Raw genomic sequence first — 27,623 nt, 5'->3', positions numbered from 1 at the left:
AGTAAAACCAAGGTGGGGCAAAAAAACTTGAATGTTTGTGACGGGGAAAATGAGCAGGACCGCCTGAAAGTGCACTAAATTTAGTCTGCTTCTCTTGTACCTAACCACTGCCTGCTTAGTTACTTCTGCCTGCGCAATTTTACTTTTTATTTATTTATTGCTTTGTAATTTTAAAGCAGGAGAACCGGAACAGCGTAGAGCTGCAGAAAACCTTTAATTTGGGGAAAATAATGTTGACAGAAGTCGCACCATCGACAATCCCTTTCGCTTTTACTCCGGGCTGCTGAACTTTCCGATCACCTTCAGCAGTATTTCACTCCTTCCTTATCAGACAGCTGAAGTGCTGTTTGTGGGAAGCTTCAACCGGGTGTGAGAAGGACTTTATAGGCTGTTCTCCAATGAACAAGGACGCCGAAAAATAGCTGACACGACTTCAAAACACTTGGTTTTACCTGCAAACAGGTGAGGTAAGTCCTTATAAAGCTAAAAATGTACTGATACGTGCGCAACAGTTCCTCTAACATCACCCTATTAATCACTGTGCGGTGGAAATGCATCATTTAAACTTTCGTTAAAGTTGTTTTCACGCTGCAGTTGTGCTTAAATTGCCCCCAAAGCAAATAGAAATCAGAAGGTTTTGTGCTTATTTCTGATCTGACGTGGCTTTTGTTAACATCCTCCTTCAAACTTCTGCCACTTTCACTGACTTCCTGCCGTTAAGAGGCCGCTTCACGCAGCCCAACTCTTTTCCTTTCTTTTTTTTTTTTTTTTTACTGTGTCACAACATGCTGCTGTAGGTTTTGTTACTAACTGATCGTCTGCTTGGTCAGCATTTATCAGCGTTCATCCATGGATCAGCTCCAGGCCGGAGGTGATGCTGGCTTTAAAGATGATCTAATCCTGGGATTTATTTTTTTATTTTAGTGGCGATGCGAACCGCTGGGAAATGATGAGCTGTGCAGCTTTTCTCGAACTACGAAGTGTTTTTATTTTTATTTTTTTTTAAAAGAAACTGATGGGGGGGAAAAAAACTGATCGGTCTGCTTTGCGTTCATTTGAGTCGATGACGTCACAAGGGGCACAAGAATCGATCTGATTTAACTAGATTTGGTGAATAATGTGAGGGATGAGTGACTTAACACATTTCAACACAGATTCAGAAGAATTTGAGTTGCAACAGTCAGTTTGACTCCAATCACTCCAGAATTTTAACCTTTTATATTCTTTTATGAGTTTTTTCCCTTCTAATTGTTTTTCTTTTTGTGCTTATAAAGTCATTTCAAAAATAGATAAACGCTGTAATCTGCTTGTATTATCTTAAATAGTTGAACTTGTACTACTTCAGCTAAACTGAACATCTTCTGTCTTTGCGATGAATGAACTGCAGGATTTGTTTTTAGTTTTTACCGTATTTTTTATTTCTTCTGGTATTGACTGGTTGCTGTTTTGCAGATCCAGGTGTGTCACGGCTCAAAATTTATTTCCAAACGATTTCTGCAGATTGTGCAAACAAATCTGATCCATGTTTTGCTGCAGCTGCACAGATATACAAGAAAAACACATACATTTCAATAAAAACATGCAAATAAAAGGGCTAAAAAGAAGAAAAATACTCATCAGATGCATGCCAGTGTGGAAGTTTGTTTGTGGAAAGGTGTGTTCTTAAATGGATTAAATACAAATTTACAATAAAACAGACAAGCTGACATGTTCGGCTTCATTTAAAGTGAGTTAAGTTGATGTTAAAGAAAAACAAATCTGGCTAGTAGCTTTAAATAGAAAAACAACCACAGCAAAAGCATTTATAGAAAGCAAAAACACAGTAGGAAACTGGTGAGTCTCTGAAATAAACAGATTTTTTTTCTTTTTTTAATATAGTCATAGGTCTGCTGATGCTGCCACTGGGCTTCTTTAACTAGGCCCTTTTGTTTCAGACTGTTCAGAGCTGCAGAGGTAGATCAAGCGGGTGAAACTAGATGAAACCGCAGCAAAGCATCAGCAGTGCAAGATCTGCACATGCAGCTCTGCAGAGCAAGGAAGAGTCCGTCTGCTGCTCAGGCGTGCATCCACGACTTATATGGCGTTTTTTGCGTTAGCAACTTGGTAAATCTTCATGACCAAATGGGCCGGTTAAGCTGCGGCACAGCTGTAAAATGCAAAGTTGAATGACACTCATTGATTTTTCTTTTCCTGCTACTCTGAGTTTGGCTCCATTTATGTTTAAAAAGGGAAATGTTTTAAGTTTACACACTGTAATAATTTACATTCTAATCTGAATTTGAGCATCATAGAAAAATAAATTAGCGAGGGCTATGAAGATGATACAACGAAAGACTGTTAGAAAAAATACTTCCTCTCTGTGACCTGATGAACAATTTGTTCAGTGAGGTGTGATCCAGCATTAACGCAGAGATGATTTCCTGAGGAAAACATCTGGGAACTGCTGCGCTCTCCTTTTCATTCAGCTCTGGAAAAACCTAAGAGCCCACTGCACTGAACCCCATGAAAACCTCCTGGTTATTCCACCAATTACTGGTTTCTGAACTCTTCCTCAGTTAAAACGTTAGTATTGTTGCTTCTAAATTAACATGAACTTGTTTTCTTTGCATTATTTGAGCTCTGAAAGCACTGCATCTTTTTTGCAAATAAATACAATATTTTTGCTTGTAATTTCAGACATGTTATCAGTTCATAGAATAAAATAACAATGTTCATTTTAGCCAAACCTATAAAAAGTAAAATCAGAGAAACTGATTATTTTAAGTGGCTACTCCATTTTTCCCAGAGCTGTAAATATGACAAAATCAGGTAAAAGCACAAAAGCTATGGAGTGAAACCACCATTTAAATGCCACATTGGACTTTATATAAGCGTAGCGTCTCAATATGGGCCTTAAAAAGTCTTAAATACATTAGGAATTTTCATGTTAAAAATTAAATTTGTAAATTTCTACATTGGCTTTAATTCATTTTATTTTTTGTTGTTCAAACTGAAACTTTCACCCACATTTTCACCCTTTGCTGCTCCCGAAACTGGTTTTTAGTGTAAATAAAACTGAAAAATAAATTTTTTAATGCTCTCTAATGTTAAAAGTTATTTAATAATTATGTATGTTATTAAGCTAATAGGTCATTTGTCTCAATTTGACTTAAATGTTAATCATTTAGGACCACTTAAGACTTTATTATTCATTTTATTTGTTTTGTTTTGTTTATGTATTTTGGATATTTAAAATGTCTTCCAGTTCCAGTGTTAAATGTTTGTTAAAATGTATTGAGAATGCATTATTATGCAATTATGTTACTTAAAAATTGTCTCAAAACAACAATATTATCGTTTATCTCGATAACTTCTGGGACAATTTATCGTCCAGCAAAATTAGTTTTCTTAACAGGCCTGTTTGTTGACACTCCAGTAAAAAACAAAACAAGCAAAACTTTTAAAAAAAATAAATAAATAAAAGCAACAACATTTGCTGACTTTTGGTTTGATAAAACCAAAAGAGCAGATTTTTGCAATCGGTCTAAAAGAAAACAGCTGTAGGCGTTTAATATTATTGTCTTGATGAATAAATTACGCTATATTTGCTATATTTACTTACCTTGTTTATGGTTCATGATTTTCTGTTTGGTTTTAATCATCTTTCAAATGATAATTAAGTAATTTAATTGTTTGGTGTATTAAATGACTTTCACAAGAAATGGCACCAAAGGATGTTCAGAAAACCTTAAAATAAGTGGTTGTGTTGGAGGCTTGGTGACTATGAAGACATTTTAACCTTCCTGTAAGACAGACATCGGCCTTCGTTCAGTTTGTTTTTTCATAGTTTTAAGCTTTTACCCTCAATGTAAATATGGGTGATGTTAGGAAAGCAGCAACGTCAGCCAAATGCTCCCTGCTTTAATCGCTCGTTGACAGTTTCTTCAGTCAGAGGCTTCTTCAAATTCACTGTAATACAGACTGCTACAGGAGATCTTTCCTGTCATCGACGTCTACAATAACTCTTTAATTTGACGAGTTAAATTTAAACATTTAGATGTTAAACAACTTGAATTATTTAATTCAAGTATTTTTAAATACTTGAATTTAAAAATTCAAGTATTCTTTAGTTTAATTGAATTTGAATGTTCTCACGTCTTTCCTATTTACAGTGGCTGACAGAAATGCGCTTTCTTTATTCCACAGAGGAAAAAGCATTAAATATTGCAGGGGCTTACAAACTAAATTCAGTTTGAAAATGAAATTATAAAAATGTTTCAGTGACATTTGTTGCACAGAAAGGGTAAAATGATTGTTTTATGATTGTGAGAAAAACATTTGGTTGTAAGCAATCATTAATTTTCTGCTGCTGAATAAATGTGCTCAAATTAGAGGTTTAATTTTTCTTAAAAAAAGAAAAATAAAATAAATATTAAATAAAAATACCACTGTTGCCATTAATTGATGAGAGGGTATTTTAAAAGCACTAGTTATTTTTAAAAACACAATCTTCTGTGAGATGTGAGGGAGGGCCCACTTATACCAGCCGTCCCTGGATTTTATCTTATAAAATAAATTTTTTGAATGAACTTTGAATTTGGTTGTAAGTGCAACATCTTATGCACTTCTCAGCACTTTGTTTATAATTTCTAATGTTGCTTTTGCTCTCATTTAGTATTAAAATATATTAAAATATCCCTTCCTGCCCAAAGCAGAGTCATGATTCTTCAGTTCAGATTTTGTCTGCGGATACTTGAGGGAGTGGCAGATCCCAAAAACAAAAAAAAGTCCAGAGAAGTCAGTTCTGCATTCCTGTCCCGTCTTGCTTCATGCAGTCAGTTTCCCTCTGATCTGAGCAGATCACACATTCACTGACTTGCATAACACAAACCATAATGCAGTGTTTCAATGTGTAACTGCATTATTACCTCTATAGTGTGGAGTGTAAATACGTTCGGAATCCTATAGTATTATTGTGAAGTTTATTTTATCATTTTGTTCCATTAAAACTCATGTGTCAAACTCGAGGTCCAGGGGCCAAATCTGGCCCGTCGTAGTGTTTCATGTGGCCCTCTAGACTCTAAATTACATCAACAAGTCCCTCCAGTTTTTCACAAATCAAATAAGTGACTGCTGCCTCAGCCTTACTTGATATCAAGTTATAGTCCATAATTAATACGGTGAGTGATAAAAAGTCACATTTAACATCAGGGATGTGAAACTCATTTTAATTTTGGGCCGTATCAAAAATCTGAATGTCCTTAAGGCTGAAAATTGAGTGTAGTGCTGAAAATTCACATATTGTCACTTTTTCACTTCTCTCGGAGAGAAAACGCTTTTTTGGTCTCTAACATTCAAAACTCATGAAACTCAAAGATTAGACTTGGTTCCAGCTTCAAACCACCAGAACTACTGCATCTCAGCATTTCTATGCTGTTCCAAAGCCAATAAGGCTGAAAATTGAACGCAGAGCTGAAAATTCACATACTGTCACTTTTTCACTTCTCTCGGAGAGAAAACGCTTTTTTGGTCTCTTACCTTCAAAATTCATGAAACTCAAAATTTAGACTTGGTTCCAGCTTCAAACAACCAGAACTTCTCAGCATTTCTGAGGTTTCCCAAAGCTACTAAAGGGCTGGTTGTGCCAGAATGTGTTGATAAATACCCATTAAACAGTTAAAATCTCAATAAATAGCTTTTCCTTTTGTCATCGTTTTTGTGATTTTTTTGCAAGCAAAATTGCAGATTTTGTGGTGCTAATTTTGAAATATTTGTAAGGAATTTTTACGATATCTACACCAGCGTGTGATGTTAAATGTGTCGGTTAAACTTCTGGTGTTTAAGTGACTGCGATGTTTTAAGTTTCTAAAATCCAAAGAAAATGTGGGAATCTGTTGATTTTGTGTGAATTTTACAGATTTGTGAGAAACTGGAGGAACTTATTGATTTAATTTGGAGCCTAGAGGGCCACATAAAAAGCTACGGCGGGCCAGATTTGGCCCCTGGGCCTCGAGTTTGACACGTTTTACATAATCCATTAGCACAAATATTGTAAACATTCCTTACAAACATGTCTAAATTGGAACCACAAAATCTGCAATTTTGATTTTAAAAAGTGCAGAATCCTTTGGGAACAGATATTTATTGATATTTTAACAAATTAAATGGTTTTAATTCAATATATTATGCGACAAGCGGCTCTTTAAGAATATTCCGATTTTCAGTACTGCCCAAATGAAAATGAGTTTGACACCTCTGGCATTAAAGCATGAAATATGGCAGCGTTTCACCCCAGTTGGACTCTATCTTGAGAAGAATATGTCATATTTTCACTCCAGTCCTCAAAGCTTCTCGCTGTCCAGGCTGATGGTGATGGACGCCCAGCGAGACACGAGTCTGTGGAAACTGGACCCACTCACAATGATCGCCTTGTGAGTTTCCCTGAAGGGAGATTCACTCAGCTGCCAAAAGCTTTTGCTGGAATAATCTATTCAGTTTCCTGAAAATTAAATCTAAGACAGTGTGGCAGCTTTAGCCTCGATGATTTATTTCGTCCTTGCTGTGATTCCATGGAGTTCATATCCACTCATGTTCCAAAATGTAAACTTTTCTCTGGAGAAAACATCCAGAGCGACAGAAATCAACATTATTTTGGGGGCAAAGTTCCCATTACATTTTTAAATAAATGTTTAATTTATCTGGATGTTTTCCCAAAATTATCCTTGTCTGTCCATCTATAATAATTTGCCACGCTGCAAAAATACAAAATCTTACAAAGTATTTCTGTCTATTTTCTTGTGAAAACATCTTAATACACTTGAAATAAGACTAAATTTACAGCAAGACATAGAAGCTTGTTTTAAGCCAATGATTCTTTAATATTGACAAAAAAGTCAACAGATTATTTAACTTATTACAAGACATTTTTCCCATCTTATAAGTGAAAAATTTTCCGTCAAAACTAGAACTTTTTAAATCAATATTCAGGAATTATTGATTTAAAACAAGCTAAAAAGCTACTTGTTAGTTTTGTGTTATTTTAAGTGAATTGTCTAAGAAATTTGGACTGAAAATTAAACAAAAAAAATAGTTTTTTGTAGTTTTCTTGAATATTGACCACTTTGATTCTTTCCTAAATGTTAGTAGCAACATTTCTGTTAACTTTTAAACACTTATATTACGACGTGTTTCAGCATCAGCAGGTTTCACTTGGGTATAAATATAAACGACGTGCGTTTTGTGCACTATAAATCCCTGTCACCTGCTCCTGCGGTGTGTGTGCTGCTAATGGTGTCAACCTGTTTGTGTGTTGCATAATACCTGGTGTAAAAGGGTAAAAGCGCGCTTAAAATTATTTTTACTACCCAACTATCTTTAGCTGGAAGTTCATGAACTGTCTCCAATTGGTAAAGAACAAGTATTAGCTTTAATTTATTAACAAATAGGTTGGGCTGCCCTGCTGTTGTAGCCACTCGAAGCATTCGGCATTCTGAGGTGAGTGAATCATCACCACTTTAGAGAGGATCTGAACAGAGTAGCATCAGAATAAGTCACATTACTGAGGAAAAGTCATCCACTTGAACTTCTTCTCCTTTTAAGTTTGGATGAAATTTCTTCCATTTTAAAAAAATGCATGTAAATGTATTTTCTGTGACATTTACGGGAATATTTTTAACATGGTGTCTCAAATCTGCAATGTTGATCAAATAAAAATACGATCAATAAGTCATGGAACCGTTAAGAATAGTAAATAGTCATTACATTGAAAAATCCAACTAAATCTTGATAAAGTAAATTACATAATAAAATTAAATGCTTAGACACAATATGCAAAGAAAGTTACAAAAAAATATCTAAAAATATTCTTACTAAGTTTTCTGACATTTAACAAATAAAAATATTTATAACTGACCTGCAACAAGAAAAGTTTAATCTGATTTAACTTCAGACACTGAGAGAAAATAAAAAAACGTGTGTATGTCTTTTTAAAAGGTGTATAAAAAAATATGTGGTTTCAGCTGTAAATAAAATTTGTAAATAAATTTCCAAATTTATAACCAAGCGTTTAAACAGAAATCAAGCACTTTCCAAACCTTTAAAACACAAATTCAAGCTTTTTCAAGGATTTCAAGCCCTGATTCAGTTGTTTAGCTGATGATCATGATGTGAAATTCGACAGAATATCTTGTTAGTGTGTATAAAATGATGGTAAACTCTTATTTAATTTCACCTACTCAAACTCAGATGTCATAAAACACAATGCAGTTGAGCTGTAGAGGGTCCTTAATCATGGAAGTGTGTAAACTGACTCAGGTTAGCGTTTGAACTTGGCATGTGGCTGCAGCCTCCATTATCCAACCATTTCAGACTAAATGTACTGAAGCAGAAAGCCCAAACACTAATTATTCTGCAACTCTCCAGATGATCATCTTGTGGTTCCCGTCTCATCAGTGATAACAACCTGAAGATTTGAAACCTTGCTGTGTCTGTTGAACATGTGAACCTTGAAGGTTTTACACTTTCTGGTCATGACATGTGCTGGAGCCATCTGCGTTCAATTAACTTTAGTTTATATTGTGCAACTGACTGCAGGAGTCATTCCAGGGCGCTTTAAGCACCAAAGAAGATGATTCATTTCCAGTTAAGTGAAGTATTATAATTTGTTTTAAATTAGTCATTAAAGTTTTATGTGACTTTGTGATTTAAGATAAATGACTGTGAGTAAAAATACAACAGATTTGCAGCGATAAAGGAAAAAAAGTAATGTACATTATTGAATTTCTCAAGAATTCCTGCAGTATTTCAGTAATACATTTAGTAATATGTTGTATGTTGCTATTTTGATAGTAGTGATTGTTATTACTGGCACTCTGATCACAAGAATATATGAAGTTAATACTTCCTGGTTAATTAGCCGCTAGGGTAGAGCTTAGAGTTAGCGTCTTAGCAAACTTTCAGCTCTACTTTCATAATAAGTGGTATGTAGCGCTACTTAAAGAGTAACAAAACCACAAATTACCTTCTTTCTTTGCTGAAAAATTTTATAAATTGGTTCTTAAGGGTGTTATCTTCATGTTTCTTTACAAATTTTAAAATTTAAAAGTGCAATATTTGGCCTAAATCCATCTCAGTGCTGCCCTTTTTGGGTTGAACATGGTTGTTGCAGTTGAATTTTTCCCGGCTCTCATGTTGTCAGCAATAACGTACAAAAGAGTCACTAGATTTGTCACTAGAAGGCTCTGAAATGTCACTAAATACAACAACAAGTTGCTAAGTTAGTAACGGCGTTTCCCTCATCATGACCACAACCCAGCTTAACACTCTCCATTGGCCACGCCCCTCAGCGTCTCATGGCTCCGCCCACTTTGGTTGAATTTTTCAAACAGTGTCTGAGGACGAGTTTATGTTTATTATTTACTAAATAATGCAAAGTTTAAGCTTTTAAAGGAATTTTAATGCAACTTTTTGTGCATCTTTTCATTAAAAGTGTCATTATTTTCCAAAAAATGCAAAGCTGAAGCTTTTAATTGACTTTTAATGCAAGTTTTAATGAAACATTGCATTAAAAGTAACATTTTTTTTTTCACCCAATGACACTTCATGACAACAGTCGTAAACATTCATGAAGACTCCTCCATCTTCATGGCAGGTGTTATGTCATGAAGATGACATAACACCATATGCACACCCCTTCAAATTAAGCGTTGCCAAAAACACCATCTATTATTGGCAGAAAAATTCTTATTATTATGGTGTAAAATTTAAATGCTGTTGTAATTATAGCAGCTAGTGTTACTGAAATGCCGTAGTGGTTTATAGATGAGTCAGAATGAGGAGGGGGGGGGTGTTGAGGGCAGGAAATGCATCCAGATCCTCAGAAGACAGCTGCAGTTTTGCATCAAGAGGTCAACATCCGTTACAGAGAAACTATGGTGAGAGACAGCCGTCGTGAGAATTACGTTCTGCACCAGTAAAAACCAGTAAACTCTCAGAATTATTCACGTTTCAGCGAAGGGACGGCAGGCTATGAAGAGGGGAACTTGTGATGTTTTCTTTTTGGTTTCTAAGCAGCCAGGACTCTGACTCTGGGATATCATGCAGGAAGCTGACATGCTGAGGGATGTGACCTCATGTAAAGTGACGGATTATTAGGAGCTGAATTTTCCCTTTACCACAGACGGTTGAGCTACTTCACCTCCTCGTGGGAACTGAAAGAGGAAGAGAGGAAGTGGGGCTCTGTGAGAGGGGAGGGGGTCGTATTTTGCATGACATTTAACTACGACGCCTCTAGTCTGATTGGTGGTGTGTGCATGATAGGAGCACAGAGTCTGAAGGGAATGGAGTCCCTAAGGTCTGGTCATCACAAGTCTGGAGTCCAGCGCTGGTGGAGACCTGAGCCTTGGTTTTATCTCTCTAAACATGTTCAAAAATCAACATTTCTCCCATTTTTTTAAAATCCTGAAAATCAATTTCTGTGTGCTTGTAGTCTGTCTGGAATCATGGAATCTATATTTACATGGCTTACGTCATGGAAACTTGCGCACTAGTTGTGAAAGTGTGATTGTAAAAAAAGGCCTGTTGGTTCTGCTTTTCATACGAGCAGGTTATTTTTACCAGCATTGTCAGATCCGTCTTTACAGTGCATTCAAATGATACTTCGGTGGATGATTTGAATTGTCTCTGAGCTGACTAAAAAGAAAAAATAATGCCAGACAAATTCAATGTCTTTCTGAAATTTGCTTGTGGTTTGTAGGTTTTTCAAGCAGAGCCTGTTTTGCTCATTTTTCTCTTCTTCTCTGCAGGTACCAGCTCTGATGGTAGCAGGGAGAACACCTCACCTGTGAGAGGATCCAAGAACCTCACCATGACAGAGGTCCAGGTAATTTAGAAACCTTGACCTCAAACACTGGCGTTTGTCAAAATTAAAACTTATTGTTAACACTTTATTTGCATAAGACTGACATAACAGCTGCCATAAACATGAAGGAGTCTTCATGAATGTTTATGGCAGCTGTTATGTAGTGTCATTTGGTAAATAATGACACTTTTAATGCAATTTAATGCAAGTTTTAATTCGACTTTTCATTTAAAAACACACAGACAGTTACAAAGTCGGCCTTCCATCACCTGAAGAAAATTTCCACGATTAGAGATGCTCATCCATGCGTTTATCTTTAGCCGTATTGATGAAACTGTTTTTATTCAGACAACAGCTTCACAAATCTGAATAAAACATCAATCAGAAAGATGTAAAACATTTGAAGGAGGTTTAAGTTGAAAATGAAAGTCCACCTGCTGCCTTGAAAATGCAATTTAAGTCAACAAGAAAATTGTTCTGGTTTTAACTCAGAAATTAAAGTTCATGAAGTTGATTTAAAAACAAGAGACAAGTTGTCTAAACATTGTTTTTTACTTCATTAATCTTGAATTGTGAGTTTTAACTAAAAAACTGTCCTCACCCAGTTAAAGAGCCACATTTCTATATTATTTTACTCTCAATATCAAGTTAAAATAAATACTTATTTTCCTTTAGAATAATTTAAATTCTTGTTTCAAACTGCAGGAACAAAATTTCTGATCTGATAATGAATTTTATTAAACATCCCAATGAATTCAGCTCAGAAACATTTAGTGTGAACAGGACATTATCCTCAAGCTTTGCTAACTGAGAATTGCATTAAAATGAACATTTGCCTTAATAAAACACAAGAGTCAGATCAATGTAACGCACTTCCATCTCAGGAGACAAAAACATGCCGCTAAGCATTCTGGGAAATAGTTCCCACTCCTGTCTTTCTCTTCTTTCAGTTTTTTAAGTGCTAACCTATAAACTAGTTTATTCAACTCTTGGAGGTTTGACTAAATTAATAAAAAGTTAACTCAACTTACTGCTGTAAGTTTATCTTTCACAAACTCACATTTAGGTTCAAAATCTAAAACTGGATACATTTATTTGACTTAAAGAGTAGAAGATAGTAGACACAACTAAATGCAGCTTAAATGTTTTACAGTGCAGCTGATAAACCAGGAAGTTAGAGCACATCACCCAGATGTAAAGTCCTTCCACAGGATCCCTGTAGCTCAGAGAATAGACTTTAAAATCTTGTTGTTAGTTTATAAATCACTGAATTGTTTAGCACCACAATACATTAAAGATCTGCTGTTGTCATAGCAACCTTCCAGACCTCTCAGGTCTTCTGGTTCTGTTCTGCATCCCCAGAACCAAACTTGGAGAAGCAGCATTCAGCTTCTATGCACCACAAATCTGGAACAAACTTCCAGAAAACTGCAAAACAGCCGAAACACTGAGTTCCTTTGAATGTAGACTAAAAACCCAGCTGGTTAGAGTTGCTTTTGAAACATAATAAATTAAACATTAATCAACAATCTGATGTGTAGCGATGGCAAAATGTAATGCTTCAGTTGTTGATTTTGTGTTTTATGATGTAAAGCACTTTGAGCTGTCTTATTGCTGAAATGTGTTGTAAAAATAAACTTGATTATTTACAGAACGACACTTAATGACAACAGTCATAAACATCCGTTAAGACCTCCTCCATGTTCACGACAGCCATTATGTCAGGTTTCAAATAAAGTGTTATGAATTTATTCTGAGTTTCTGACCCGCCGTATCCGCCCTGATGCTTCAGAGTCCGTGGCCGCAGGGCACAGAGTGCGTGGCGAGGTACAACTTCAAAGGCACATCGGAGCAGGACCTGCCGTTCAACAAAGGAGACGTGTTGACCATCATCGTGGTCACAAAAGTAAGCCTGTATTCCGAACTGTCAGGGCAAAACATTCCTCCTTCTGATGATATTTTCCACTGCTTACATTTTTTGTGTTTCCAGGATCCAAACTGGTACCATGCTAAAAATGCTGCGGGCCAAGAGGGAACGATCCCAGCGAACTACGTCCAGAAAAGAGAAGGTGTGAAATCCGGAGGCAAGCTGAGTCTAATGCCGTAAGTGAACAGATTACTCAACCTTCTGGAGGGACTTGCGTCGTCGTTTTTACAACTTTCGCTTTTTAGTTGTGTTTGGGCTTGTAGCGCACTGGGTTTATTTTCATCATATAAAAATATGATGAAAATCATATTTTATTTTTCTTTTGTGTGACACAAAAGAAAAATAACACAAATCAGAGGAGCCAAGAGTGAAGTCGAAAGTGACTTGGACATCAAAATCTGCACCTAAATGTCAAATGTGCTCCAATCTTTGTCGCTGTTCTGCTGATGTCGAAAAAACAGTTTCGCAATTGCTGTGTTTTCATTAAATGAGAAATTAAATTAAAATCACACGTAAATAAGCGGGTGATGTGCCATGAAATCCTGGTGGCGACAGATGTAAATAGTTACATGAGATATATTCATAATTCAGCCGTCAATCATCATCCATCAGTCAATCAGAGGAGAAGTCGGAGTTTTATTCAGGCGTTGGAGTAAAAAGCCCCTAATACTCTGGAGCAGCTACGTATGCGGCGTTTTGGGGAAATTATTTGTGATTTTACAAAACATGTCTAAATGACTCGTACATTTCTATGATCTGTGCGACGCTGTGAGAGCTCTAGCGGAGCCAGCTGCACAAAAACAAACCATCATCCTCCTGCTACTTCCTGTTGTGTTCTTTGTTGCTTTTGACAGTAGTAACATCTTCCTGTTGATTTATTTACATTAAGTGAAAATAAATTCACTGAAAGGAAACGCGCTACCAAACCTTTTTATGCTAGAATGAGCCCATTTGTTGGCCGTATCAAATTAGACGTTTTCCACAAAACTGCAGTGGAGACACTTTTTTGATGTCACACGAGTCACGTAGCGAAAATGCATGAAAACATACCAGTTTCAATTTGCACACATTCATTGTTAATGGAAACACAGAATGTGTAAAGCACAATGTCCAACCAAGCAGGAATGAGCCATTAAATAAAGTGCAGATTGTGATTTATCCAGACGACGAGAACAACAAACTGAAACACTACTCAGAAATTTAAAAGTGCCACTTATAACTTGCCACAGTGATGATTACCTACTTAACTAATTAAAAGAGCATACTGTAAATTGTAGCAGTAGTCATTTCTGCTCCAGTTCTGACCAGCATTGTTAAAAGTATTTGCAGGAGTTGGTCACTAGAATAGTTTACTTTTTGTTGGCTTTGCGTTGCAGATGCTCTAAATCCTTCTGCAGTTTGTTTTCAAGCTATTGTCATAGATGGAGTTGATGGACAGGACATTAAAATACTGATATGCAGTCAAGTATTCTAATCAATGTCAGATTCAGATAATATTTGAAGCTACTGTCCAAACCCTGGAAGGTTTTGGTTAAAGTAATGTTTTAATTTTACCAGCATGTTTTGCAGTGATCCAAAGATAAATCAAAACATGCAAAAAGCTGGTCAACAATTCACAGGGTTTCATTGCTGTGAAGATGTTTTCATTATTTTATTATAGTTCCAGATCATGAAATTATCTTTTCATGACTTCAGAACATGATACGGTTCCTAACAACATCTAATCAATGTTACAACGTTTATAACTACTTGGGAAAACACACCAGATTTATGTTTTGAAATTGTTGTTATAGGTTTAAAGCAATCTGTGGACATTGGAAAACTGTCAGTGGACACATAAAAAAGTGAAAGTTATTATCATCAGCGTTTGGTTAGAGAATTTCATGCAACCAAACAAAAGCTGCGGTCACCTCAGAGGTCTGGCTGCTGGCTTCCTGCTAGTCGGTGATTTATTCTTTTCTCTTAGTTTTGATCTGTTCCTTTAATAAAACTCAAAATTAAAATTGTTTAAGTCCTGGAGTAGAAACAGTTTGAATGGTGAGACTTTTGGCCAAGTGAGGAAAAGTAGAGTGTTTATTTGCAGGGAACTCTGAGCTGTCAAAGTTAACGGATATGATTCATCTAAAAAGCTCAATTTCACATATTATACATCAATTGCATGACCTATTTAGACCTAAAAGCCTCTCTCTCATGGAGGATTACTTAGTTCAGATCAGCACATTTCACGGTCTTGTATTGTGGTCCACAACGCAGAGAGAAAAGATGAACAGAGAGAGCCAAACTGGTGCGCTTTAAAAAACATCGTGATGGAAGTTTGGATGTAAATATTGCAACGAGGAATTATCCTTTCACCAAAGCACCAGCAGTTTCTCATTAACACTCCTAAATGAATGCGGATACACTCGCAGATGCTACATTTATAGCTGGAAGCACATATCTGTGTGTGGCTGCGACCCTTTTAGTGTAAAAAAGCTGTTTTGGAAGTAACTAATGAGTCTTTTTCGATAACAATAGAAACGCCAAATGTGACTTTTTTAGTTCATGCTAGCATAATTTTAGCTTTTACTAGCTCCCTGACCGCAATCTAATCTTTAACTTTTACAATGATCAGGATTAGGTTAAGGCTTCTGTTGCTCAAACCTCTTGCAACCACAACATCTCATAGCCTGGTGTTTACTGAAATGTCCCAAACAAGCCTCTTCCTATGACTGCGTGGTTGCAGAAGCCAGTGGCCTGTTTAGCCGTAGCAGTGCTGCTGTGCTTGTGTGAATGGAGGCCTCAGTTTGTTCGGCCTGTGTTGTAATTGCAGAGCTCGTGTGTCTGCCTCCACCTCAGCTTTGCATGAACTCGACAGTTTCCTGTTGTCTCCTCTTCTATTTTAGACGGAAGTAATCTCAAAAATCTTCCCCGGTTTCGCCCGCGTGACGGGTTTCCATGTGTGTGCATCTTTGCATGGATAACTGGTTTATTTTTAGGGCTCCTGATCACAGAATTGTCTTGAATATTTTCATGAAGATAAAGCTGCGCATGCACCAACACGCAAATAGTAATGATATGAAAAAATGATTTGATACCAAATCTCTAATAGGAAGTCATGAACGCTGCTACCAGCCTTGGTGTTAAAAGTTCTTGTTATAGAGTCTAAGATAAGGTAAAGCTATTAAAGTTTATAATTATCCTCTAATACAAAAATCAGTTGCAGGAAAACGCCTTCGTCAATGGTTGAGACGGAGGAGGATTCTACTTCTGTGATGAAATGCTTTTGTCCTGAGCTTTCCAACAAGTTCTGTATGATATTTAAATTTCCTATGGAAACATGCAAATGCAGTTACTGTACCCTCAGAAAGCTGCATTTGAATATTTGACTGCCTATGTAATATAACTGGTCACAGGGACTATGCAAAGTACCACAATCTATACATCTGACGGCTGCAAACTTCATTTAAATTATTTGCATCAAAGGTTCATGTAGGGTCACTGAGGGATCAGTGGAGAGGAGGAACTTTTCTCTGAGACTAATAGGGATAAATGCACAACACAGACAGAGTGGAAGTTCTTTAAAAACATTGAGCAATAATTTGATTTTTTTATGACATTTGCATGCTAAGTTTTACTAAGAAGTAGTTGGGAGTTTCCAAATGACCTAACAGAGAGCAGAAGGGGCGACGGGGACAGGAGCGGGCCTGCTGGGTCGGGCTCGGAACCGTCGGTAACTGCTAGCTGTTCTAGTTTGATTTGATCTTCTTTTATGAATTGTTCTTGTTTTTATCACTTCATGAAAATATCAGTGATTTTTAGTCTATAGACATGAAGTAACTGAAAGTTTCTAAATTACCTTTTTCAGTCGCAAATTTTGTCTTTTTTTGTTTTTGTTTTTTTGTTTATATCTATTTAAAGATATAGAGATAAGAATATATCCAGATCACAGAGTCCTGATAAAAACACAAAGTTACAAAAAACTTTGCCTTCTTTGACATGATAATTTCAGAGAAACAGCTCTGTTTAAATACACATATATCAGATTTTTTTCATTATTATATTGTTTCATTGCAACTATAAACAAATCTTCTTCTGAAGAACCAATATTTATATTGGCAACAGCTTTGCAATTAAACACAATTTCCCTTTTATTTTTACAGTTATTACTTATTTAGTTTATGCTTTAGCATCTATTATTAGCATTTAGTATGATCAGCATATTTACCATGTTTGCAGCACTAACTATGAACAGCAGTTTTTGCCTGTTCCTTGAAAAGTAAGAATGTTTTAGCTAATCAACGCAAGTATTTTTCACAGAAACAGCAAGATCATAAAAAAGAATAACTGCAGTTATCATTATTGTAATTTCAGTTTGGTTTAGACTTTTCATTCTGAGTTATTAAGAACCATTTAAACTATTCGAATGTTCGTCCTGCTTCCATGACAAAGAAATGCCAACCTTCTCTGTTTCCTGTCATAAATTCTTCCATTTAATAAACAGTTGAGCTGCACAGCATATATCAATGTTAAAGGCAGAATCACTGTGCAACATCAAAATCACAAAGGACTGTTTGGATGGAATATTTCCTGGACTTTTTTTCAAATGCTGTGCATTTGCACGCTGCAAGTCAATAATATATTTGATGGTTGGATGAATTTATGGATATAAAGTAACAGAAAATCAGTTACCCAAACCTTAACTTTTATATAAAGTAGTATTGAAATAATAACAGTGGAAAAGTCAGTTGAAAACTGAGCAAAAATATGTTAATTGCAGTCATCGCGGTATTTGGCTATATTTATAAAACTGCATGTTTTCCTGATGTCGTGCAGCCAAATATAAGAGCAACTGTTCCTGTGTGCAAAAAGAGAGCAATGAAGCCATGATATGTACATTTTTCATGCAGAAGGACAGAATCCCATGTAAAATACTATGCAAAGTTGAACATTAACGCTAAACATGTAAATGAGAAGAACAGTCCATGACACAATGAAAACAAAGAAGGAAGGTGTTGAAATAAAATTCAAGATAAAATTAAGCTAAACTTTCAAAGTTACTGACCTATACATCTAGAGTCTCCTGTAATGAACACTGATGTAATTACATATTTTGTATTATTGTTTCTCTTGTAAATGGATCTACATTGATGCGGCCCGTTTTTGTTTTTCTCGATTGTGATAATTCCTCGCTGATTCTTCCAGGTGGTTCCACGGGAAGATAACGCGAGACGAGGCCGAGCAGCTGCTTGACCCCCCTGAGACAGGCCTGTTCTTGGTGCGCGAGAGCACCAACTTCCCCGGCGACTACACTCTGTGTGTGAGCTGCGACGGGAAGGTGGAGCACTATCGCATCATCTACAAAAACGGAAAGCTCACTATTGACGAGGAAGCCTATTTCGAGAACCTCATGCAGCTGGTTGAGGTGAGACTCGGTTTAGACGCCACAAATACAGTTATATGCATTATTTTTACATACGGTTTGGGAGTGAAGGTAGGTGGGGATTAAATGTGCAGACACAACTGTACAACTTCACAGACACCATGTAGTTCCTGGAACATGTGGTGAACAGGAAGTGTCAAAGAGGAAGTGAACGCTATGCTGAGGCTCAGAGTCATAACCTCAAAAAGGCAAGATGCTCTTACTGTCAAACTGGCTGCTTTTCCTGTGTAAAGTTCTTATTTTGAACTGCATTTTTTAAACTATTACTAAGTAAAAGTAGAGTTCCTGAATATTCTCTGTATAAATGAAGCATTCAGATTTGCTTAGAGAGTCCTCTGCAGGCCAGTAGGTCACACTGCACAGTGAGCTGTGAACTCCAGAGCGCCGTTTTCTTGTTGCAGCAGCTCTGTTAGTGTGTCTTAAGTTTTTTATTTACATTTTGTGCAAAACCAAACAACACAGGGACCAAGAAATGCAATGATAACAATAGAACCACCATAAAAAAAACACTGAAAACACTAAACGCTGTACTGATTATGTCACAGATACAATCTTAAAGCACAAGCAGACAGTTTTAGCCTCTGTCATGCATGTCCAAAATGTTCACAGATATACACACAACCATATTTATACTTGAACTTTTTCCACAACTTATCTTGGTATAACCGCAGACATGTGTTTTGGGGGGAATTTTCTGCAATAAATCAACATAAAATCATATTGACATAGTTTTTGATGACAAAAAAAGAGAAAGAAACATGTGGTTTACATTTAAATGTAGACCCTTGTACTCTGATACTCTAAAATAAAATTCCAGTGCAAACAACTGCCTGTTATTTAGTAAATAGAGCCTCCTGTGTGTATTTTAATCTCACTATAAATCTCACCGGTGAACTTAAAAACTGAAGCTTTCGTTGGTACAGTAGATGTGCAAAACTGGCAGAAACTTTACCCAAAAAGACCTGCAAAAACCAGTTATATTAGATTTCCATTTTTTGCAGTCATTGCAGCCTCTCTGGCAGCTGAGACCCTGACAGGAAACTGGACATTGATCCCAAACAAGGCCACCCTCAGTTGATGCTGATCCTGTTTTCCTAAAAACTACACCCCTAAAAACATAAACCCGAATAAATCATGTTCTGTTCAAAATATTGGATTTTTTTGCCTTCTTGTAAGACTTTTTTGAAAAATTAAATAGCTTCACCACAAAACAAGCTGAAGGATTTTATAAATACAAAGTAAAAATTTAAAGATTTCAGTAGTTTTCTGGCTTAAGACGAATGTAAATTTTTGGAGCAAGACAAAATAAAGTCCTTTAAATTGTAAAGATTGAGGAACTTTCTGAGTTGGTCTGTTTTCACAACTTTTTTAGTTTGGTAGTAAGCATAAAAAGTAATTTTTTTTGTTTCTGCATGGCATGCTTTCTGCCTCTCTTCCTCCTTCTGACTCATTTGCAGTTTGTGGATGATAGTTTTTTTAGGGCTGATGCAAATGAGGCAGACAGCCTTCGAACTCTCAGCTTTTTATTTAGAACATGACCTTTTATTTGTATTAATCTGTACAGCAACATATGAAGAGAAACAAAATGATCTACACTGTGAAAACACAAAATCTTACCAAGTATTTTTGTCTCGTTTCTACTACAACTGAAATAAAACTAAACTAACTTGCAAGTAATTTTTCAGCAACATATAGGAGCTTGTTTTAAGTCAATCATTCTTTTAGTTTTATTGACTTAAAACAAGTCAATGAGTTTAATGGATGAAAACGTTCTAGTTCGACTAGCGGATTATTTTCCTCATAAAACATTTTCCCTGTGTTACAGGTGAAATAATCTGGATTCAAGGATTTTTTATTGTCAGACCGTCTTCACGTGTTTGTGGTACGAAATTAGGACTCAGGTCATTCATGTGATAGATAGACGTGTGTGTGTGTGTGTGTGTGTGTGTGTGTGTGTGTGTGTGTGTGTGTGTGTGTGTGTGTGTGTGTGTGTGTGTGTGTGTGTGTGTGTGTAGATAGTCTATGAGATGAAGCTGTTAGGTGCAGCTTGAGTTCAGGAGTTTGACGGCTGAAGTGAAGAAGCTGTTTCTCATCCTGGTGGTTTTGCTCCGGATGCTCCTCAGCCTCCTGCCTGAGGGGAGCAGCTGGACTTTTCATCAATGTTAAGGAATTATTTACTGAAAAAAAGCTCCTTCATGTTGCTGAAAACGTGTAAGTCACTTTTGTCTTACTTCACGTGTACGGAGATATTTGCACCAGAAACTAAACCAAAATATCTTGGTGAGATTTTGGGTTTTTTGCAGTGTATAACGTTTTAGTTCCTTATTGAAATAATTACAGTTTTCTTTGTTCCAGTGTATCATTGTGACTTTAAATCATCTTCATTTGACCTTGTTTTGGTTCTTTTTCTGTGTCCAGCACTACACCAAAGATGCAGACGGTTTGTGCACCAAGCTCATAAAACCAAAGCTGGAGGAAGGAACTGTGGCCGCGCAGGATGAATTCTCCAGGAGTAAGACGAAGTTTATTAATGATGCATGGACCTTTTCTTTATCATAACATGTTGTCACCAATATGTTTTTTCCAACAGGTGGATGGTCGATGAGCAGAAAAGACTTGAAGCTTCATCAGGTTATTGGAAAAGGAGAATTTGGAGGTAAGTAGCTTTACTTCTCCATGCATGAGCATTTCCTGTTTTAATGTTCATAGGAGAATTCATTATAAGTGAGTCTAAAAATCTACACTGCATTTAGAAAGTATTCACATTCATTTACACACACACACACACACACACACACACATATATACTGTATATATATATACTGTATATATACAGTGTATATATATATATATATACAAACACAATTTAAGGCATTTTTTAAAGATTTTATCTGGTTAACCAAAACAAAAGATTTCAAAGGTGGACGGAAAATGAGGAACTGTTTTAAATTGTATCTTCAAATAACAAACTAAAAAGTATGTTGTGCATTTTATTCTACGGAAGAGGATTAGGGCCACCGGGGAAAAAAAAGAATTCTGAGTTTAAAGTCAGGATTCTTTTTTTTTCGGTGGCCCTAATCCTCTTCCATATTATTCACTTTAAATCATTAGAAATATTTATTTATCTCTATTTTTAGAAAATTCCTCATTCAGTCGAGTTTTCAAGGCTTGCCAAAATTTCCTTTATTTTTCCCAAAAGTAAATACTTCAAAGTCAGTTTTGTCTTAATTCAAATATACTGATATTTGCACTAGAAACTTGACAAAAATACTTGGTCAGATTTTGTGCATTTGCAGTGTGAAGTCAATTGGCTGATTTTATTTGAGGGTGTAATAAAAAGGGGTAGAAAACATGTAAAAGCCACTCTTTTCATATCTTATTTGCTCTAAAATAGATGAGCCATAAATCTTTTTCTTCCTGCTTCTCAGTTGTTTCTACTTTGTGTTGGGCTATCAACTAAAATGGTAGTATATCCATTACAAAAGGTTGCTGTTACTGTTGCATATTTTCCCATTTTATGCTCAACTGTTTGTTTTTTCTCCAGATGTCATGGTGGGAGACTACAGAGGAACAAAAGTAGCTGTGAAGTGCATAAAAAACGATGCTACGGCTCAAGCTTTCATTGCAGAAGCCTCTGTCATGACGTAAGGCCTTAAAATACAGAAATACTGCGTCTCAGAAACAAAAAAGCCCATTGTGACATCCTCATGCTCTTCCTTAGGCAACTACGGCACAATAATCTGGTACAGCTGCTTGGTGTTATTGTAGAAGAGAATGGGAGTCTTTTTATAGTTACTGAATATATGGCCAAGGTAGGTGGACACATACTGGATTATTTATCCCAGCTGGGAGAGTTTTTAACTTAAAACATTAAAAAAATGACATGTTTGTTTTGATTTTTCAGGGCTGTTTAGTAGACTACCTACGGTCCAGGGGTCGAACAGTACTTGGTGGAGAAGCTCTCCTTAATTTTGCTTTGTGAGTATTTGAAATCAGATATCTACATATGCTGTTTTAAAAAATCATTTTTATCACTGTCTGGCATGAAACCAGACTATACTTTTCCAGTTTTAGGTCCGTTAGGATTACACAAAGAAGCTCTTTTAGCTAAATGTCAGGATAACAACAGAGCAAATCTTACAGATTTTATTGTCTTAATCAAATTCAGATGTTTACATACACTCAGACTACTTGCCATCTGGGATTTCACAATTTGTGAAATTGTGAAAGCGATTCACAATTTGCGAAATTGTGAAAGCGATTCACAATTTGTGAAATCCCAGCTCCTTACTGACAACTTCACGTGACGTCACGCTACCCAGAACTCCGCCCACTCCGTCATGACGGACGTCAAAACATCTGTAACTTAATATCACCTTTATTTGGTTGATTTCACGTAAAAAATTGTCATAGGGTGCTGCGAGGTCGGCTGCACAAACAGAGATGTCATTTTATTTTATGACTTAATGAGGAAAGATAGGCGGTGATCGATAGTTAATCATATATACTGACTGGCAGCTCTCGGTGTAATCACGGGTTTACAGCGAAAAATTTTTACAAGGTAAGAAGATTAACGTTCATAAACTTTAAGTAAGTATGATCAGAAAGATTGTGTCAAATATGGCATTATGGAGAAGGTAGGCGTCTAACCGTAACCATGGAGACAGTGCTGCACCGTCATGCAGCCTAGCATGTATGGGGGGAAAAAACTGGTTAGCATCTCCTCTTTTGTACGTTTTTAACGCTCCTCCGGTGTGAAGGGAAACGTTGTTTATGACATATTGACTTAAATCATGTGGTTTGAATTCAGGCAAAGTCGGTAATTTGATCAACACGTCAGGAGGGAGGAGATATGGGTCGGTTTCTAAGCTAGCGGTTTCCAACTTTTATAAATACCGCCGTCTGTGATCCCAACCAGGTGTGTTACGTTCAGATAAATTAGCTCGACTCAAACAAGTAGAAGCCATAAATAAACTGGTAAAAACAACTTTGGAAATCAATTTCCAAATTTGTTTGGAGGTATTGAAGAGTCGCTCTGTTCAATACTTCCGGTGTCATGGCGCCTCAAAGGATTAGTTGCAAAAGGTCAATAGGTTAATTGATAACATTTGATTTAATTAGCATTATCTCTTGGTTTTATTTTAAGGTAACAGCTCAAACAAGCTTGTGCAGAGTTGGGTAGTAACTTACTTTTTGGGAAAAAATTTTCATGTAGCAGTAATTTTTTACTAGACCATAATTTTTACTTTTACTTGAGTAATTATATTATGAAATATTGCTACTCTTACTTGAGTACAGTTTTTGGGCCCTAAAAAATAAATAAAAACATACAAAGACAACTCGGTGAGGAAGAAGCCATTTTACCAAATGCCACATAAAAACCCAGATTTGCAGTTTGCAAATGCACTCTGTGACAGAAACCTTCATTTCCGGAAGCCTTTCCCGTTGTCTAATGAAACTGAAAACTGACTTTAATAACATTCATAGTACAGAAAGGGAACATAACTCTAACTGTGAAGTTAGTACAGGGGTGGCAGCATCATGTGGGTCTGTTTAGCTGCAGGAGGAACTTGTGCAATTTGACAATAGGGCATCGAGAGAAAACCACATTGTGTGGAAATATGAAGCAACAACTCAATCAGCTGGGAAGTTAAAAAGTACCGAAGTTAGAAAGTAACAGAAATCCTCTAAAAGTCTCTCATATATCTGCCATTTAGCAAAGAAACATAATTTTGGTTATCCTGAGTGATCTAAAACAGAAAAAAGTTTAGTTTGCTGTAATGTCAGTGAGAATTGTCTCTAAATAAAGTGTATGTACTTCTATGTACAGTAGATTTTTTTAATGTTATTGCTCATGACCTTTGAGTCAACCGTCAGGAAAAGCGACGTGGTGGGAGTTTCAGATTAGACATCCTGTGCCTGTTCGCTCCCCACCTTCCCCCAGTTCACATACAGGAGGCGTTGATGAAACCAGTATAAAAGACCAGAGTGGGATCCTTTGCCTAAATTATGTTTCTAATTCACTATAATAGAACAATATTTAGGAGTTAATTTAGCTGAAAGATTAAGTTTGCAGTATGGAAAAGTGTGAAACACTAAAATAACAAATATTTGACATTTACCTTCTCCTTAGGATTATTATGATTTTACTGAATTAAATTAATTTTATAAATAAATAAAAAGCTTAAATGATAATCAGGTTCAGAGATTTATTTAGTTCATTTATAGGAAACATAATTCCTGTAAATTTTTATTGTAATTTTATTGCTTTTGTTGTAATTCTTGCAACAAAAGCAAGTTGAGCCTTAAATTTCACCTGAACATGTAAATACTCCCGTTTGATCAAAGGAAAAGATTTTACACAATAGACATGTAGAAAACAGTTTGTGCTGCTCATTTTCATTATTTGCAATGCTGATTTAATTTTACTAAAATATTAACACAATTGTTAGTTTAAAATAAAATATGCAAATATGATAACCAGGGGTAAAAATACAGTTTTACAGTGTTAACATACACAGCATCCTCAAACATATGGCACATTTTAAAATGTTATTAATGTAAAATCACAAACTTGAATATATTTTGTGACACATTAATGTGACAGACAATAATATAGTAGAAAAAGTAGAAAAGCATCTCCACATCATGATGCTGCCACTAGGGTGCAGTATTAGATTTTTTAAGCTGCATTAATAGTTTGAATGTAGATTAAAAATTATATATTTTGGTCCCTGCTGATGAAACACGTTCCCATAGTATGATGCTGCCACCACCATGTGTTACCACAGTGTGGTATGTTCAGAGTGATGTGCATGGTTAGGTTTTTTTTCCACATGTAATAAAATGTTTCTGATTTTGAAGCTTTGTTAAACTAAAGATGAGTATCTGAATATGAAGAAATCTGTGTGTTGTAGTGTTAAATGTTCGGTTAGCGCTTCCTGATCCTCGTTTTTATCACCTGTGTTTTACTTCTGCAGAGACGTCTGTGAAGCCATGGCTTACCTGGAGGCCAACAACTTCGTGCACCGAGACCTAGCAGCCAGAAACGTTCTCGTGTCGGAGGACAACATCGCCAAAGTCAGCGACTTTGGTTTGACCAAAGAGGCGTCGTCTACTCAGGATACGGCCAAGTTGCCTGTTAAATGGACGGCACCAGAAGCCCTCAGAGAAAAGGTACAGTCAGACACAGCAGAGCTTCCAGCTGCTAGAAACATTTATTCGCACTTTGTTTTTTTTGTTGGATGAACATTTTAGTTCATAAAGTTAATATTTTTTATGTTAAGCAAAGTAAATGCAACAGATCCTGGAAAAAAGCTATCCAAACCTCCGTTGGTGTATTAGGGCCAACAGAGAAATTTCTGCCAAAAAAACTTGGACATTTTCTAGAAAAATACAAGAAAATGTCTCAGCTCCACAAGTTGAAACTTTGCGAGAAATAAACTCAGATAATAAACTCAATTAATTTTATAAATTGTTTAGGAAAAAAATGGAAATTTATGAGTTTCAAAAGTCAAAAATTTCAGACTTTTCATATTATTTCCAAGAAAATTTCTTAGATTAATCTCAAAATTAAAAGTTTTTCAAGCCAATTGTCAACTTTTCACCTTCAGAAATGTCCTTGTTTTTTTTTTCTTTAAAATTTCTGAGTTTTTTTGTCAATCATTTCCTCTTCCTTTTTTCTGCCTACAATGGCATCTCTATGTTGTCGTTGTTCAGAGAGATTCTGAGCATGAATCGCCGTCTCAATTAGACCTGTCACAAACGATAAATCAATTAATCGCATGATAAATTAAAGCGACCTTAATAATTTCTATTTGCATGATTTATTTTATTTGAGAGAACTATCTCATGTGCAACTAAAACAGGTTTGTATTATTTTTACGGGTTTTGTTTAGTGTATTTCAGTCGAATAAGATTAGAACACTGAAGATGGATTGTGACCGTTTGCCACCTGACATTATCAGTTATCAGAAATATCGGTATCAGCAGAAATCAGAACAGGTGGGTCAGGTTTGTTAAAGATCGGTGCGGCTTTAACGACCATCACTGTGTTTGACGGTCAGAATGTTAATGTGGTTTGATGGTTTGTCGTTTTTATTGTTTTATATGTCAGTTTCAATTTATTTAAAATGTATTTACTCCAGTTATCTCTTTCTAATATTACCACTTTTTGATGATCTGAAACATTTAAAATGACACAAAAAAGCAAAAACATTGAATATAAATAAGTCGGGTTAAAAAAAATCTTCTGCTTTTTCTTGTATTAGCAGAAATTTTCCACTAAGTCAGACGTATGGAGCTACGGCATTTTACTTTGGGAGATTTACTCTTTTGGCCGAGTCCCCTATCCAAGAATTGTAAGTATTAATCTCAACGTAGGACAAATAATTTCTTTTTTTTTTTATTAAATACATTTTCTCTGTTATCAACTTTGCTGTTTTTTATTTTTTCTCCAGCCATTAAAAGACGTTGTGCCGCGAGTGGAGAAGGGCTACAAAATGGACTGTCCTGATGGCTGTCCCGAAGTCGTGTATAACATCATGAAGCAGTGCTGGAACCTGGATCCGGCAGCGCGGCCGAGCTTCCAGATGCTGAAGGAATGGCTACAACATATTATTCAGAAAAAATGATCGCCCTCTGTCCGTTTTGTCTCCTCAAAGCAAGGACTGCTACTCTGATAAAACATCAAAGCATTTTCTTTGCATTTTACTGTAAAGTACAACTGTCCACACTGCAAAAACGCAAAATCTTACCAACCATTTTCGGTCTAGTTTCTACTAAATACCTTAGTACATGTGAAATAAGACAAGCTAAATTAAAAGTAACTTATTTAGCAACATACAGAGCAGGGGTGTCAAACTCAAGGCCATAGATGCTTTTTAAAGGGCCGGTTGTGGCAGAATCTATTGCTAAAACCCATTAACAAACTGTTAAAGTATATAAATAAATTCTTAAAATTAAATAATATTGAACATCTTTTCCGTCCCTCCAGGATTTTGCGATTGTTTCTGGGATTTTTGCAATAAAAATCAAAGTGTTCGTGGTACTAATTTAGAAATATTTGCACTTATGTATGACGGGATATGCATCTTTTTATTACCAGTTATTATGGATTATAACTTGACATCATGTTAGGGTGAAGCAGCTGTTTCGTAGAAGTAAGAAACACCGCAAGCAGGAGTCAAAAGTCACTTGAATCCAATATTTTGTATCGTTTTGGCCAAAAATCTGCGATAAATGCGAAAAAGTGCACAATTTGTTTATTTTGCATAAATTTTCACAATAATTCTCAGGAAAGTGGAGGGGCTGCTTGATATAATTTGGCAGTAAACAGATAAAATTGAATTTATTTGACTGATAAAATAATATTTAAGAGCATTGTTATCTGGATGGTTCTATTATGTGTCTCTCTAGAGTCTAGAGGGCCACATCAGAAG

At 36.0% G+C, this 27,623-nt stretch overlaps 1 protein-coding gene across 2 annotated transcripts; it reads left to right on the top strand.

Annotated features, from left to right (window-relative positions):
• Positions 1–22: 22 nt before the first annotated feature.
• On the top strand, positions 23–27,383 carry LOC114153584 (tyrosine-protein kinase CSK-like). Of its 2 annotated transcripts, none has more exons than XM_028032237.1 (13): positions 23–462; positions 10,782–10,858; positions 12,630–12,743; positions 12,828–12,940; positions 17,946–18,165; positions 20,602–20,695; positions 20,774–20,839; positions 21,728–21,827; positions 21,905–21,995; positions 22,088–22,161; positions 25,164–25,359; positions 26,457–26,543; positions 26,643–27,383. In XM_028032237.1, the coding sequence occupies exons 2-13, from the start codon at positions 10,844–10,846 to the stop codon at positions 26,814–26,816; spliced, it is 1,344 nt and encodes a 447-aa protein (XP_027888038.1). In that variant the 5' UTR covers positions 23–462; positions 10,782–10,843; the 3' UTR covers positions 26,817–27,383. The 2 variants fall into 2 exon arrangements, with proteins under 2 accessions (XP_027888038.1, XP_027888047.1); XM_028032246.1 differs by having other exon boundaries at positions 23–467.
• The last annotated feature ends 240 nt before the right edge of the window (positions 27,384–27,623 follow it).

This window comes from Xiphophorus couchianus, chromosome 2 (assembly GCF_001444195.1).
Source record: "Xiphophorus couchianus chromosome 2, X_couchianus-1.0, whole genome shotgun sequence".
NCBI lineage: Eukaryota > Metazoa > Chordata > Actinopteri > Cyprinodontiformes > Poeciliidae > Xiphophorus > Xiphophorus couchianus.
Note: the sequence above shows the minus strand (reverse complement) of the source record. Positions and strands in the feature narration are given on the sequence as shown.

What these genes read in the sequence shown, in the direction of transcription:
- LOC114153584 (XM_028032237.1), top strand. An exon ending in GGCAAGCTGAGTCTAATGCC is followed by an intron (nt 12,941 to 17,945) that starts GTAAGTGAACAG and finishes TGATTCTTCCAG; the next exon opens with GTGGTTCCACGGGAAGATAA. An exon ending in ACCTCATGCAGCTGGTTGAG is followed by an intron (nt 18,166 to 20,601) that starts GTGAGACTCGGT and finishes TTCTGTGTCCAG; the next exon opens with CACTACACCAAAGATGCAGA.